At 46.0% G+C, this 12,955-nt stretch overlaps 1 protein-coding gene across 7 annotated transcripts in view; it reads left to right on the top strand.

Moving 5' to 3' along the window:
* Positions 1 to 12,955, top strand: part of Lrig1 (leucine-rich repeats and immunoglobulin-like domains 1) — a 100,361-nt gene that overhangs the window by 38,378 nt on the left and 49,028 nt on the right. For 6 of the 7 annotated variants that reach the window (XR_015685574.1, XR_015685575.1, NM_001427801.1 and 3 more), the window contains 1 exon segment: positions 8,402 to 8,476. Coding sequence is in view for 5 of the 7 variants with exons in the window: in NM_001427801.1 (NP_001414730.1) it covers positions 8,402 to 8,476 (75 nt within the window). In the remaining 2 variants the exon portion in view is untranslated. 7 annotated transcript variants of the gene reach the window in all.

The raw sequence follows: 12,955 nt of genomic DNA, 5'->3' as shown, positions 1-12,955 counted from the left end.
GGTGCCACAGAGGTACAATAGTTTAGTCCGCAGAGGACCCTGGTACTAGCCCACCATTTGCATTTTGCACAAATCTGGTTTAAAAGCATGGGCAGTAGAGGCTCATCCTCCCTGCACCTCCTAGCAGGCCAAGCCTCGCTGTCACTGAACGCCATGCTTGCTTCCTCTTGGAGTGTCCTTTAACACAGGCCCAGCCATTCTTTTTATTATAAATATTTATGCTGTGATACATCCATTGGGATTATCAAGAATTTTAGTCCCGTAGCAACTTTACGGAAATTTCACAAAAGTTGTGCAAAGCCATCATGATTTCTTGATGTAATAGACAAATGCATATAGATTTAGAATCAAAATGTATATTATAGTTCCTTTTCTTTGTACTTTTTTTTTTCTAAGACGGTCTTGCTGTGTAACCCAAGCTAGTCTCAAACTCATAATTCTTCTGCCTCAGCCTTCCAAGTGCTTAGAATTATAGGTATTTATGGATTTATATCTGACTTACTACTTCTCACAGTTAAAGACATTTTGTTGCATAAATTAACATTTTTTTCCTTAGAGACTTCATTAGGATCTCCATATGTTTTAGGAAGTTCCCACAGCACTAGGTTCTCCAATGCCCCTCAGTTCTGACTGTCTCTCCCCACATTCCTCCCCTCAATCCCACTTCCACTCCCCCTCCCCACCTGACCCTTCATCCTGTCATGCCTCTCCAACCCTCTAGTCCTTCCAAAGTATTCGGTGTCTTTATGAATATTTATATAAAATTACTGTAAGTCATTATCAAGTTCTATTATAGCCATCTATACTCTATACACATCTCTACTAAAGGCGGTTGATAAGTCTTTGGTGGCTAGTCTTTGTCCCATTATAACAGTTTATCTAATGAAACCTTAATTTTCTTCACTGATACAGTTTGCAAAATTGCTGCTTTCCCTGTCCTCATGGCCACATTTTATGGTTTTTATGTCTTTTTTCAAAGCATAGACTTCCAGAGTTAAACCCCGGAGTTGGAAGGAGCTTGGAAATGCCTTGGGTTGTACCTTCATTTGCCTATGAGGTCATTTAGACAGGGACTGGGGGAAGAAAATGTGAACTCGGCCAAGACTTCAGTAACAAACCCCATAGGCTGCTGGCTTCATCAGCCAAGGCTGATTCCTAGTGGTGGTTGGGGAGCTAGATGCCTGTAGGTCTGGCTTCTCCTTCGCTTGTAGGTGGTTGCCTCTTAATGTGTCTTCTCATGGCTTTTCCTCTGTGTTCATGGATCCCTGGTTTCTCGTGGTGTATCCTGATTTCTTCCTTTTGTAAAGATACCAGTCACATCACTTAGGATCCATTCATGTGGATTAACCTTAATGATATTCTTCTACCCCTATGCTGGAGATCGAATGCAGAGCCTGGACCATGCTAGCCAAATACTCTACCACTGAGCTGCAGCCTCAGACTCCTTAACACGGTCTCCAGGCTTTGTCTGTAAACATATCTATACTCTGACGGTCTAGACACTTACGCTTCAACACTGATTCGAGGAAGGGGACACCGCTCATCCAGTCACAGTTTTCCAAGTGGATAAGCTTAGTCTGCCAGGAATCAGCTGGCTTACAACCCAGTGCTTTGCTTTGGTCCAGGATGTTGTTGACTCTTGGGGTCATTATGCATTCAAATCCTCTGTTAGTCTCAGAGATCATATTGGGAGAGATTAAAATTACGCCATTCCCGTGACATCACAGGCTTTCGTTTATACTTAATCTGAGTGTCTGCTTTGTGCCAGATACTTTTCTGAGTTAAGCGAGCTACAAAAGTAGGCCTGTGACTAGGATGAGGCACTTGAGGGCCTGCCCTCAGGCACTGATGTTACAAGGGTGCCAAAACTTGCCAGCCAAGATGATGGATATTTTGATGTCACATTTAAGAAGTCAAGATTATGAATGTTTTAGAAAATCTATAGTGAGCAAAATGTGAAAAGACTGAATCAAGGTTTCTGGTGTTCTCCCTTCCGTCTCAGTTCCAGAATAGCTTGACCACACTGTTTTTCAGTCTTTCCTGTCTTGGACTTTTGAGTTTGTTCGTTGTAGATTGTTTCACACTCATTTTGGGTCCTGGTAATAGGTTCCGTGCCCTGCTTTTCAGACATATTGGTAAGCGCTCTTGAGCACTCCGTGTAGCTCTCCTACGTAGCTGGTCCTTGCTCATGTGCTTTCTGCTTTCATTTGGGTTTACTCCCTTGACACCCCCAGCACCCCTGTGATCTCTGTCATAACTGTAGCTAGGAAGGGGCCTAGTGTACCATAGACCGCCCTGTTCTCTATGGCTGCAAGGCCTCCTGTTGGGGAAGTGGTTGTTTTGGTAGCAAGAGCCCTAGGCTTGAGATTTTAGTTCTAGTTTTAGTTTAGTGTAGTCTGTTCCTACACAAGTGACTTGGCTCTTCAGTGTCCCTTTCCCCTTTCTGTGACATGGACATAGTAACCCATGGTCAGCCCTGTTGTATTTCCCGACTGATGTGAATGTGTGATTCCTTCCTGCTTTTAGAACTCTGCAGCTCCCGTACTGAGCATGTGGTTTAGAAACACATCCTGGAGGCTGACAGATTGGACTTCTTGCCACTGTGATTGCCTCCTACCTCTGTGGTAGGAATTGTTGAGTTGAATTCATCATGCCCAGAACGGCAAAACGAACTTCTTAGTGTGGAGACCCTGGGCTTTCCAGAGAATTCTGATAAATCTTGGTGACTCAAAGAGGTACCATCAGTAAGTAGAGGCACCTAGGTAAGAACATGGTAGGGGGAAAAAGAGCCAAAACAAAAACAAAACCCACAGTCGACACACCAGTGCTTCCAAATTAACTGGGCTCAAGTCAGTTCTCCCAGACCTTGCGGTCTTCAGAGCCAAGGCAGGCACAAGAGTTGTGGTGGCTTAGCGGTGGTTTAATTTTAGGGGCTCTAGAACCACATAACATTGTGGGTTGGGAAGAGAGAGAAAGCAAGCCCTTTAGAGGCTCCTGGAGGACACGTGCAGCTGCTTCCAAGCCACAGTCTTCACTGCTCACAATCCTGAGGCAAGCCCACCAGGGAGTGCCCTAACCCGGAGTGCTGGACACGAAGTCCTCTGTAATCAGAGGGCTATTTATACAGTCCTCTATGAAAAGGCACTTGGATCACATTACTGCCGGTGGCTTGGGAGTGCTTGCTACTAAGCTGCTTTGCTCAGGGCCACTGCCCTAAATGCTTCCTGGAGAGGGGAAGGGAGCCTTGCCTCCAGGTATTTATGGCTCAACTCCTCATGCTCCCTCCCTCCCCCTGCTGGTGTGCGTGCACAAGTACTGGTGCAGAGAGTTATGGTTGTAATGTAAAGGAAGACTGGAATACTGAGGAATGCTTCGATAGACTGCTTTATTGCTGTTAGTACTGACTGACAAGTATTTCCCATGGAAGTGTCCACATCCTAAACTTTTAGATCTATTTTTCCTGGGTCCTGCCAAAGCCCAGGACTGATGCATTTACATTTTTTAAAGGAGGACACTAAGGTGCATCGGGCTTAAGTGGCATGCTGAGGGTCATGTGATTGGTAAGGAGTAGAAGAATCAAACTCCCTGTGGTTTCACAATCATGCCGTGTGGCCCCATGCCTCCAACTTCTGGCTCTGCTACTTGGTAACTTGCCTTTGTTTCATCAAGGTGGATTTGTAGTTGAGTGTACTCCTCAAGGACTGCTGTGTTACTCAGAGTTTGGACAGAGCTGGACACACTCATCATTCACCCTTGTCACATGTGACCATTAACTTGGTTCTCCATATCCATGGATTCATCCCATGGATTCAACCAACCTCTGATTGATAATTGAAAAGTTCACCTGCTTGAGATATGTACAGATGCCCTTTCTTGTCTTTATGTCCTGTACAGTATAATTAATGGTTTACCTAGCATTCGCATTGTCTTAGGCATGCTGAGTAATGTAGAGACGGTTGAACACAGGACACTTTCAGGTTACACGCAGGCACTGTGTCTATTTCTATAAGGATCTTGAGTAGATTCTGGTATTTGCAGGGAGTTCTGGATCAAACCTTCATGGATTCTAAGGGAATATATCCTGCATTGTTATTCTAAAAAAATTTTATCTAACCAGCTGCATCTATCATAGTCTTACCAAGGGAAAATGTTAGTCAGTGTTATTCTTCAGTAACTGGAACCTTGATTTTTAAGTCCTGTGTTTGTCCGTAAGTGCTATTGGAACTTTGTCTTTATAAGAAATGACTATCCAAACTTCCAACCTGACGCTCACGGACTGCAGTTCCATCTCTGTTAGGAAACAGCCAATAGCCCAAAGCGCCCACTCTGTCTACAGAGAGCCAGTTGGCTAAATAAATTAGTGAACACTGGTTTGATCTCACCTCTCACATCAGCAAAAGGCAACCCTGTTGCTGGTCAGAAGAAGGGCTTCATATGTGAAGTATGTAAGGATCTGTGTGAAACGAACATGCAAGTCTCTCAACTGTCAGAGGAGCTTCCTCTTGGAGACAGAGTGGGGCCTGAAGTGTAAGGAAGCTTTATCCTTCATCGAACCCTCTTCATTGGAGTGTTTGAAATTCTTATTGTGTGTCCATTTCAGCCATTTGGTAGATTAATAAAGCACAGAAAGCCCCACTGTAACCCAGGTGCTTTTTGGGTAGGTTTTCTATTGTCTGTTAAAGCCAAGTTCGATGTAGTTAGTAAGTGATGGCACTGTACTGAGAGGTGCCCTTTGTGACACTGTGTGTGTTACAGCATGTAATATTCTCTATGACAAGCTACCTGTAAGGGGAAGCCTTGAGAGAAAGCTGCAGGAGCAGAACGTTCCAACCGACCTTAAGGGTCAGTGGGAAGCATCCCACCCCAGGTTCTGCCCTGGGGTCAGGCAATCTGTGTGTCTCATTGACCCCACTTACACCTCCTCCAGCTCCTCCAGGGCTGGGCCATGATTCATGCTCTGGCCTTGAATCACCAGGAAAGGGTTTATAAAAGCCAGGCATTTCAGGAAGATTTGTAGTGCTTTGAGTGGAAGTAAAGTTTTGGGGGTGGAGGGTGGGCAGAGTCAGCAGGGAGTTGCTAGGGGACAGGGCATGAGGAATGGAAGCATATAACCTAGAAAGTGACAGTATTTCATCTCACACTATCCTTAATCTTTAAGTTCTGTGTTCATGGGGGCCGCTGTACACCCAGCGCGTCCTTCCCCTCAGTGCTCCAGCGCTATTTTTGACCAGTCCCTATTTTAGTCTGGCACACAGCTCTCCATGTCTCAGAGTGAGTTTGATGCTTTGGCCTTCTGAGGATTGCGTTCTCTGTTCGTCCTGACAAACAACAGGGGAGCCAATGGTGGTGGAGATAGCCACTTACACTGAACTAGCTTTTTTTCTTTTTTGGAGTAAAAATGATCTAAAAGTAAGCTAGCTATGCAGTTAGTTCCTGTCCTTTGGGCTCCAACTGTCCTCTCCATAAATCAAGCAGCCCTGTTGAAATTAGAGCTGCTGTTTCTGACCGAGCCTGTTGCTCTGGGTCTGCGCATCAAGACATACAATTCTCTGTCAGTCTTTAGCCTTGGTCTTCTGCTTCTGCATAATCCACTCTCAGCAGGTTCATGGAGATGGGAGTGCTAGCAGCCCCTTCTCCTCGCTCATTTGGGTCTGTGATGTGTATGGAGTGGGTGATTGCCCATATGTGTAGAGGGCTGGCCTGGCACCAGGTTTCTCAGCTGAGGCTCACCTGCAGGGATCTGTACTCTTTCTTTCAGGTTTGGAGTCAGGTTATGATAAGCAGGCAGGAAATGAAGCAACCTTGCTGTTTCCTGAGATGATGAGTGGTCAAGCCTGTCTCATGCTTCCTAGCCTGTGAGCTTGCTGCTTTCTGATGTACCTGTCATATTTGTTTGTCTCCTGGGTGTGTTACACTGGTCATATGACCCCAGCCTAGGTTTTTAAATGGACTGAAATTTACTATCATGTCGGAAATACCGGTAGCTGCTATCGACTCAGAGCTGGTGCTGTGATGAAATCCCAAAGTGCGTTGTGTACGGGCTGTAATTACAGAGCAGCAGCCGGTAGGGAGCATTAGGAACCTAGTTCTCGAGGCTTCCCTCCTTCAGCCACGGCCGCTTATTTGTGGTGACCTTGGTCCAGTTACGTTGTTTCGATGTTTGGCTGCTTCATTGGTTTACTGGGATGTTCTTGGGATCTACCTGGAGGTGTCTAAAGATGAGATAATACATGGAAAAGCTCCTGGAGCAGTAACCCAACCTTGTCTCTAAAAACCACTCCTGTTATTGTCACTATCTCTGCCATCCTCATTTCCAGTAAGCCTTAAGAAATGAGCTCTTTAACTTTTTTATTTATTCGCTTCACATCCTTCCCCCTCTCCTCTCAGTACCCTCTTATGCCGACCCTTAACCCCCTCACCCCCCACCCCCCACACCCCACCCCGGCCCCGGCACATCAGGTGGCTGAAGTACTAGGCACATCTTCTCCCACTGTAGCCAGAGGGTCCATTTAGGGGAGCAAGATCCACAGGCTGGCAGGCAACAGATGCAGGGAGATCCCGAACCCCACCCCCACCCCGCTCCAGTTGTGGGGACCAAGCTGCTGTATATGTGCAGGGGTCTAGGTCCAACCCATGCCGTCCTTGGTGATTCAGTCTTTGGGAGAGCCCAAGGGTCCAGGTTAGTTGACACTGTTGGTCTTCCTGTGGAGTCCCTATTCTCTTTGGGTCCCTCAATCCTCCTCCTGACTCTTCCATAAGACTCCCAGAGCTCCATCTAACATGTGGCTGTAAGGTCTGCATCTTCTTCCATTGGCTGCTGGTGGATCCTCTCCGAGAACAGCTTGCAGGGTGCTTTGTTGGCAGCAGGTCTCCAGCAGTTTTTCTCACTCTGATAAAATGTGAGGGTCATTTCTCCTCCTCATCAGCACGCTGCTGGGCACTGAGAAGATTTATTGGTTGAGATTAGGACTGATGAGCGTTTTCAGTGCCTCCGTACTGTGATGGGAAATGGCAGGGCAGGAAGAGATAACAGAAGCAGGATCTATGTGAGTTAAGGGGCAGTCAGATAAGAGACTGTTAAAGTAATTAATTGTCTATTTCCACAAACAAGGGCTCTTTAAGTGGAGAAAGGATTTGCCACATGATACAGACCTGCCTTCTCCCTGCCAGATGCTTCAGACATGGAATTAGCGAAACAGGCGTTCTGTGTCCTACAGTCAGTAATTGCCAAGCTTCATCCCTAACTGACTTTGGCACTGAAGAAAGCAAATGGGATAATTCAAGCCCCCACCACTTCTATTCATTTCTGAAAAGATGGCAGCCAGCCAGATGATTCAAACAAGGAGCCAAGCCATGCCCTTGTTTGAATACAGCTGTCATTTCTGTGGTCTTGTCCTCAAATGGAGTAAGATGTTTTTTGTAAGATGTATCTCCGTTAAGAAACTGGGGACAAGATAACCAATTTTATCCCCTCAGTCCCCTTGTTAAATCCTGTTTCCTTCTAGCCTGTCCCATCAGAAGCCTGAACTTTGTGCCTTGGGTTTCTTAAGTCTTTTGGGGCTTGCATTGTAAGTCTGACTTTGGATTTTCTTCCTAGATTTAGCCCTGCATGCTCACATAAAGAGGCCAGGTTGTAGAGCCTCTGGGGGGCAGACAAGGCAGGCTATACTTTGGCTTGCGGACTTTCTCATCCATTAAAAGATATCAACTGTGGAAATCTGGATTTAGACTATCCAGATTTAGGGACAGGCTCCTGGAGAGTGAATTCTGTCTGCAAAGGAGTGTCAAAATGTCTGTTTGCAGAAGTGTGATACACTTGTTTTTGTTTGTTTTCTTCAAACGTCACTGAGTCCAACTAGGCTGGAACCTCAAATAGATGAGGGTGTGAGTCCAGACCCCTAGTTACATCGGAGGACGTACACTGGATGCCCTGGAATGCTACCCTGGAGTGAGCAGGCTCCTGTTCATTCTCATGTTGCCCCTTGCCTAGGGCACAGAGCCAGAATATGTAGGAGGGATCTGTTCTTCCTGTCTTCCTTTGTGACTGCTTCAGTTCACCACGATCATTTCTGTTGATGGTCATGGGAACACATTTGGCTGGAACCTGCATCGGGACCTGTTTCCACTTCCCTTGTTACTCTGGTTTCTGAGCCTGATAGGAAGCCACAACATAGTTTCTGTTTTTGTTTACTTCTTGTCAGGGGTGTGATAGGTGATTAGTGGTTTTTGACTTCATGTGGCTCATCTCCCTTTAACAACTGATTCTAAATGCCTTATCTTGTACCTCACGTCTCGTCGTAGCCTTACTATGGTTAGCTACAGCACTGGCTTATTACTTTTCCGTGATTTCTGACTGCTGATGTCGATGCTCGCAGTGACGGACTGCTTCTTGTTCTTACAGGTACCTCAACAGCAATGAGCTGACAGCCGTGCCATCCCTGGGCGCTGCCTCCATGCATGTCGTCTCCCTCTTCTTGTAAGTGGTGCCACCTGGGGACCCTGGGCTGTGGGCTGGGGCTATGGTGCTCACTGACACTTGGTTTCCGATATTTCCTGGCCTATCTTCAGTTGTCTAATAATGATTATAGCAAATACTGTATTTTGCTTTTTGGGAGTTTATAGAATTACAAGTTGAAAGTTTTGCTGCATTTCTAACTTGGGGAAAATTAGTCTTTTTTCTTTTTTAAAACCCCCGCCCAAAGCACATATAACAGATCCCTTGCTTTTAGTAATTGAAGCAACTAACTTGGGTGATTAAACTAGGTTAAAAGACTGAACTTACACCAGTAAGTTTGTATAGTGAATTTTGGTAAACCCAGTTTACTTTTATGGCCCTAAAGAATAATAAAGTACCTGCAAAACACTGGAACCATACTAATAGTGAGGAGTTCTCTGTCGCTGTCTGTAAGGTGAGACAAAGCCTAGATGTGGTGTTTGCTTGTGCGCCTCTGACAAAGCACCTGACGGGAACAACTTACGCAAGGAAGATTGATTTTGGTTCAGAAGGGTTTGATCCACCTTAGAGGCTGCAAGTGGTGTAGTCGGATTGGTCTGTTGCAGTAGGGGCTTGTGGCTGTCCAAATGCCACAGAGAGGCTAGGACCAGAGTCCTCGTCACCTCCAAGCACCTGTTCCTAGTGGTACACTCTGCTACCTAGGCCCCCACAAGCTCCCTAATGCCATCAGCCATGGTTCAAACACTCAAACATGAGTCTGTGGGGGACAGTTCAAACTCAAATCGTAATACGGTGTGTCACTGTAGACAAAACATTCAGGGTCTTAGCCAAAAACGAAGAGGAGGGAGCTTTGAAGGTGCTGTCATTTAAGCTGCTTCTAGCCTTTTCTGTGGATTAAGCACCTGGCTTCACTCCATTCCTGTGGCATCAGGTGAGGTGACACAGGTTTAAGCTCACTCAGTGGGCTTTCCAAATATGCCCTGGGTATAGTAGAGCTCGCTACCCGGTTTTCTGGCAGCTTCCCCGCAGATTTCCATGTGTTACTGAACTTCCAGTCTCCGCACGTTTCTCTGTATAGCTCTTATTTGCTGGTTTAATGACTCATCGTCTCACCTGTATACATTGTCCTCTCAACACAGGCTCAGCAGGCAAAGCTCTTAGCAGGAAATTAGGAACATTGCTGGTGTAGCTTGCAGATCTGATTCTGGCTGGCCACAAGAGCTGTGTTCAGGGAACTGTGCCCTTTCTAAGGCTTGGTGGCTTGCAGGAGAGCATAGGGATTAGAATATGACTCTCTCTTGTCCTGGAAAAATGACTCCCCCCTCTCGGAACCTCTTTTCCCTCATTTACAAAATGCGTTCCTTATTCTTTACACATTCACCATGAGCAAGGTCAAGACCAAGGGAGAGTGGAAGGAACTTTGATAAAGCATATCATGTCCCATGAGACATGATACACGTCCACTGCTTCTGGCAGGTGGCTTGTCAGCTCTGTGAACCTTGGTGTAAGATTTGTGAATCAACCTTTATTCTGTGAGGTGCTTTTGTGAATGAAAGCTGTATCCCTTTTAGATAGGCAAAGGTCTGTTTTTCTTTTTGTATCTACTTGGCCTTTGTGCTTAGTGTCTGGAGAGTGTTTAATTGCTGGTAAATTATGTCAGTTAGCCGTATGTGAAGCTAATTAGGGATGTGATAATCCCTTGTGTTCACAAAGCACAACACTTGAAGATGCTTATAACTTGTGGCTCCTGGAAGCCCAGGTTCCACTTCCATCACAGGCCTTATTTAACAAGGGCTCGGCGGTCTCTTGCCCACTCATTAGATACAAGAAATTCTGCATTCATTCCCTTGCTCCCTACTTGGTGAGGAAGCCAGGGGGACTAGCTCCCCAAAGTCTTGTTGTTGCAAGACAGCAGTAGAATGGATGCCGGATGAGAATGCCCTCACGGGTGATTCCAGGCCACTTATTCTGGTGGCAGCAGGGCCCCTGGCATAGTCCCTGGGCCTGCGAGTCTTTGAAGTTTCTCTTGCTCTACTAACTAAAAGTTGGTTCTACTCTTTGGCACCAATGCCAGGGAGCAGTGGGACTGTTTGATCCTATTCCTCATCTTCCATTGGACCATGTTGGAATATGTAAAGCTAAAAGAGCCTTCTTTTCTGTGTGATTCAGTTTAGAAAATACAGGTTTGTGTTGGCAAATGCTTCATTGATTTTCTCTTGTCCCCATTTGACTTGGGCAGTAATTTCTCTGAAACTAGTAGTTGAAGGATATCTTCTCTGTTCTGAAACTGCCTTTCTTCCCGATTAGTTAGCAGTATGACCCCAGTGTGACCCCCAGAGCATTATTATCAGCCACTTTGCTGCCAACAGGTGGGCAGTAGGTCCACTTCCAGCTTCTCACTGTCCTTCTGTGGCGAAGCACACACCCCGACCTTCTGCCTCAACTGCTGCGACTTCTGGGACCTGAGACTGTAGTAGTAGGTTCTGACTTTCAGTGTGGACTTCTGGCCTTCTGGATGCAGCTTTAAAGTGAGCTCCTGCTTCTCTCACTCAGGACTGAGTTCTCACACCACACTTCCCTTCTTTTTAGGTGTCCACCTTGGGAAGGCCTCATGGAGGAGGTTCCATTTCGTGCCTGTGTTTAATATCAGGGCATCAAAAAGAATTTGAAAAGCTGGGGTCATCTGACACAGTTTTCATTGGTTATTGCTTTCTGATTGAAGGGATCTGAGTCAATTAGCAGGTTTGTGAAAGAGCAGGGCTGCTTGCATTAATGTTGGGGCTAACGCCCAGCCATTTGTCCTTAGTGACAGAAAGCATGAAAACCCAAGGGAAGCTTTCAATAGGACTGGGTTGGAGTGAGGGAGTTCATTTCCTAAAAATGGATCTCAGAAAAAGAAACAGACTTTGGTTAAAAAGGAACAGAATCTACCAGCAGATTTTTATGTTCATGATAAAAATAATTTGGGGCGGAGGAGTTCTGGAAACTCAGGTTTTGATTCTCAGAGCAACAGTAACTTTGTCTGACGAGTCAGTCCCACTTGTGTTGAAGGTCTATGCTTCTCCAGCTTTGCTTGCTACACTTGGACCAATGAACAGTGAGAGTGGCTTCTCACTCATCACTGCAGAGTAGCGCAGGCTTCGCTCTGTCTCTTCCAGCTCTGGCAGCAAATTCCCCAAGTGATCTTTGTAGAGGCTGCCGCACTTCTCCAGGTGTCGAACACTTCAGACTGTGACTTGTCACCACGCCATGCTCTTTGTTCTTCTCAGTCTGTGTCCTGGATGGGCAGGACACCTGGGCAGCAGGTAGCTACACAGAATTGTTTGTGATTTTGTAATATTGCTATTTAAAGTTTATGTTGTTTCTTGGAATGCTTCTCTTACATGTATTATTGTTACTACTACTATCACTTTAGCTCACGTGTGTGGTTGTTATATGTCCACACGCCTGGTGCTCACAGAGCCCAGAGGGACGGCATTGTGTCACTTGAAACTGGAGTTATAGGTGGTTGAGGGCCGCCCCGTGGGTACTGGGAGTCAAACTCAGATCCTCTGGAGGAGCGGCCAGTGCAGAAATCAATTCATAATGAAAGTGTAATTGGAAATTTAATGGGGAGAGAGCTGTGTTCCACAGACACACTCCACTTTCTCCCCCACTCCCGCCATGAACACATTCCCGAAAGCCAGAGGTTCGGGGGTTTTATTCAACTTTGGAAATTATGCCTGACTTCAGGTCCTGAGATGAGACCCTCAGTAATTCAGCTTGAAGCACAAGCAAATTTGTTTTCTCTTTTCTTCTTATTCCTTTTCTTCTTTGTTTCTCCTCCTCCTCTTCTCCTCTGCTGTGTATTAGGTTTTTAGAGACAGATCATAGTTCACAGTCACAGGTATAACTTGCCTGGACATAGAACTCAGTTGCTAATATTCCTGAGGTGGGGGTTTGTGCATTGTGACAGGAGTGTTTACCCTTCACCTGAGATACAAGCGGAGGAGGAGGGGCTCTTGCCTTTGACTTTCCCTAGCTGTCTTTCAAACTTCTGTGAGTACATCCCCAAAAGGCCAGTATTTGCAGATACAGTGAAGAGCTCATGGGGAAAAAAGTCTCTAGCACATGATGTTTATCCCAGGAAGGGTGAAATAATGCTCATCTTTATAGCTGAGGCTGACTGTCAGATGGGGGTTCATTTTACTCTTGTTTATACAAAATATATTTAAACTGGGCGTCATGGGGTATTCCCGGTTGAGGTGGCTGTAGCTGCTCCCCTCGTGGGTGTACCAATAGCCAGTCACCGGAAGAAAGACAGTCAAGGGTGTTGAAAGCTGGCAGCCCTGATTCAAAGGTTCTGCTTGGGACAAGATAATTAGCTTATGTTTTCCAAGGCACTGTTAGCCCGCTGTGGAGGAAGGACCACTGCCTGCCTTTCTGTGAGATGTGGGGGAGGAGGCCAGCCTGATGTATTCTTCCCAAGCCCATTAGACTTTGGAAGACAATAACCAGACA

This window comes from Rattus norvegicus, chromosome 4 (assembly GCF_021556685.1).
Source record: "Rattus norvegicus strain SHRSP/BbbUtx chromosome 4, alternate assembly SHRSP_T2T, whole genome shotgun sequence".
Lineage (NCBI taxonomy): Eukaryota > Metazoa > Chordata > Mammalia > Rodentia > Muridae > Rattus > Rattus norvegicus.
Note: the sequence above shows the minus strand (reverse complement) of the source record. Positions and strands in the feature narration are given on the sequence as shown.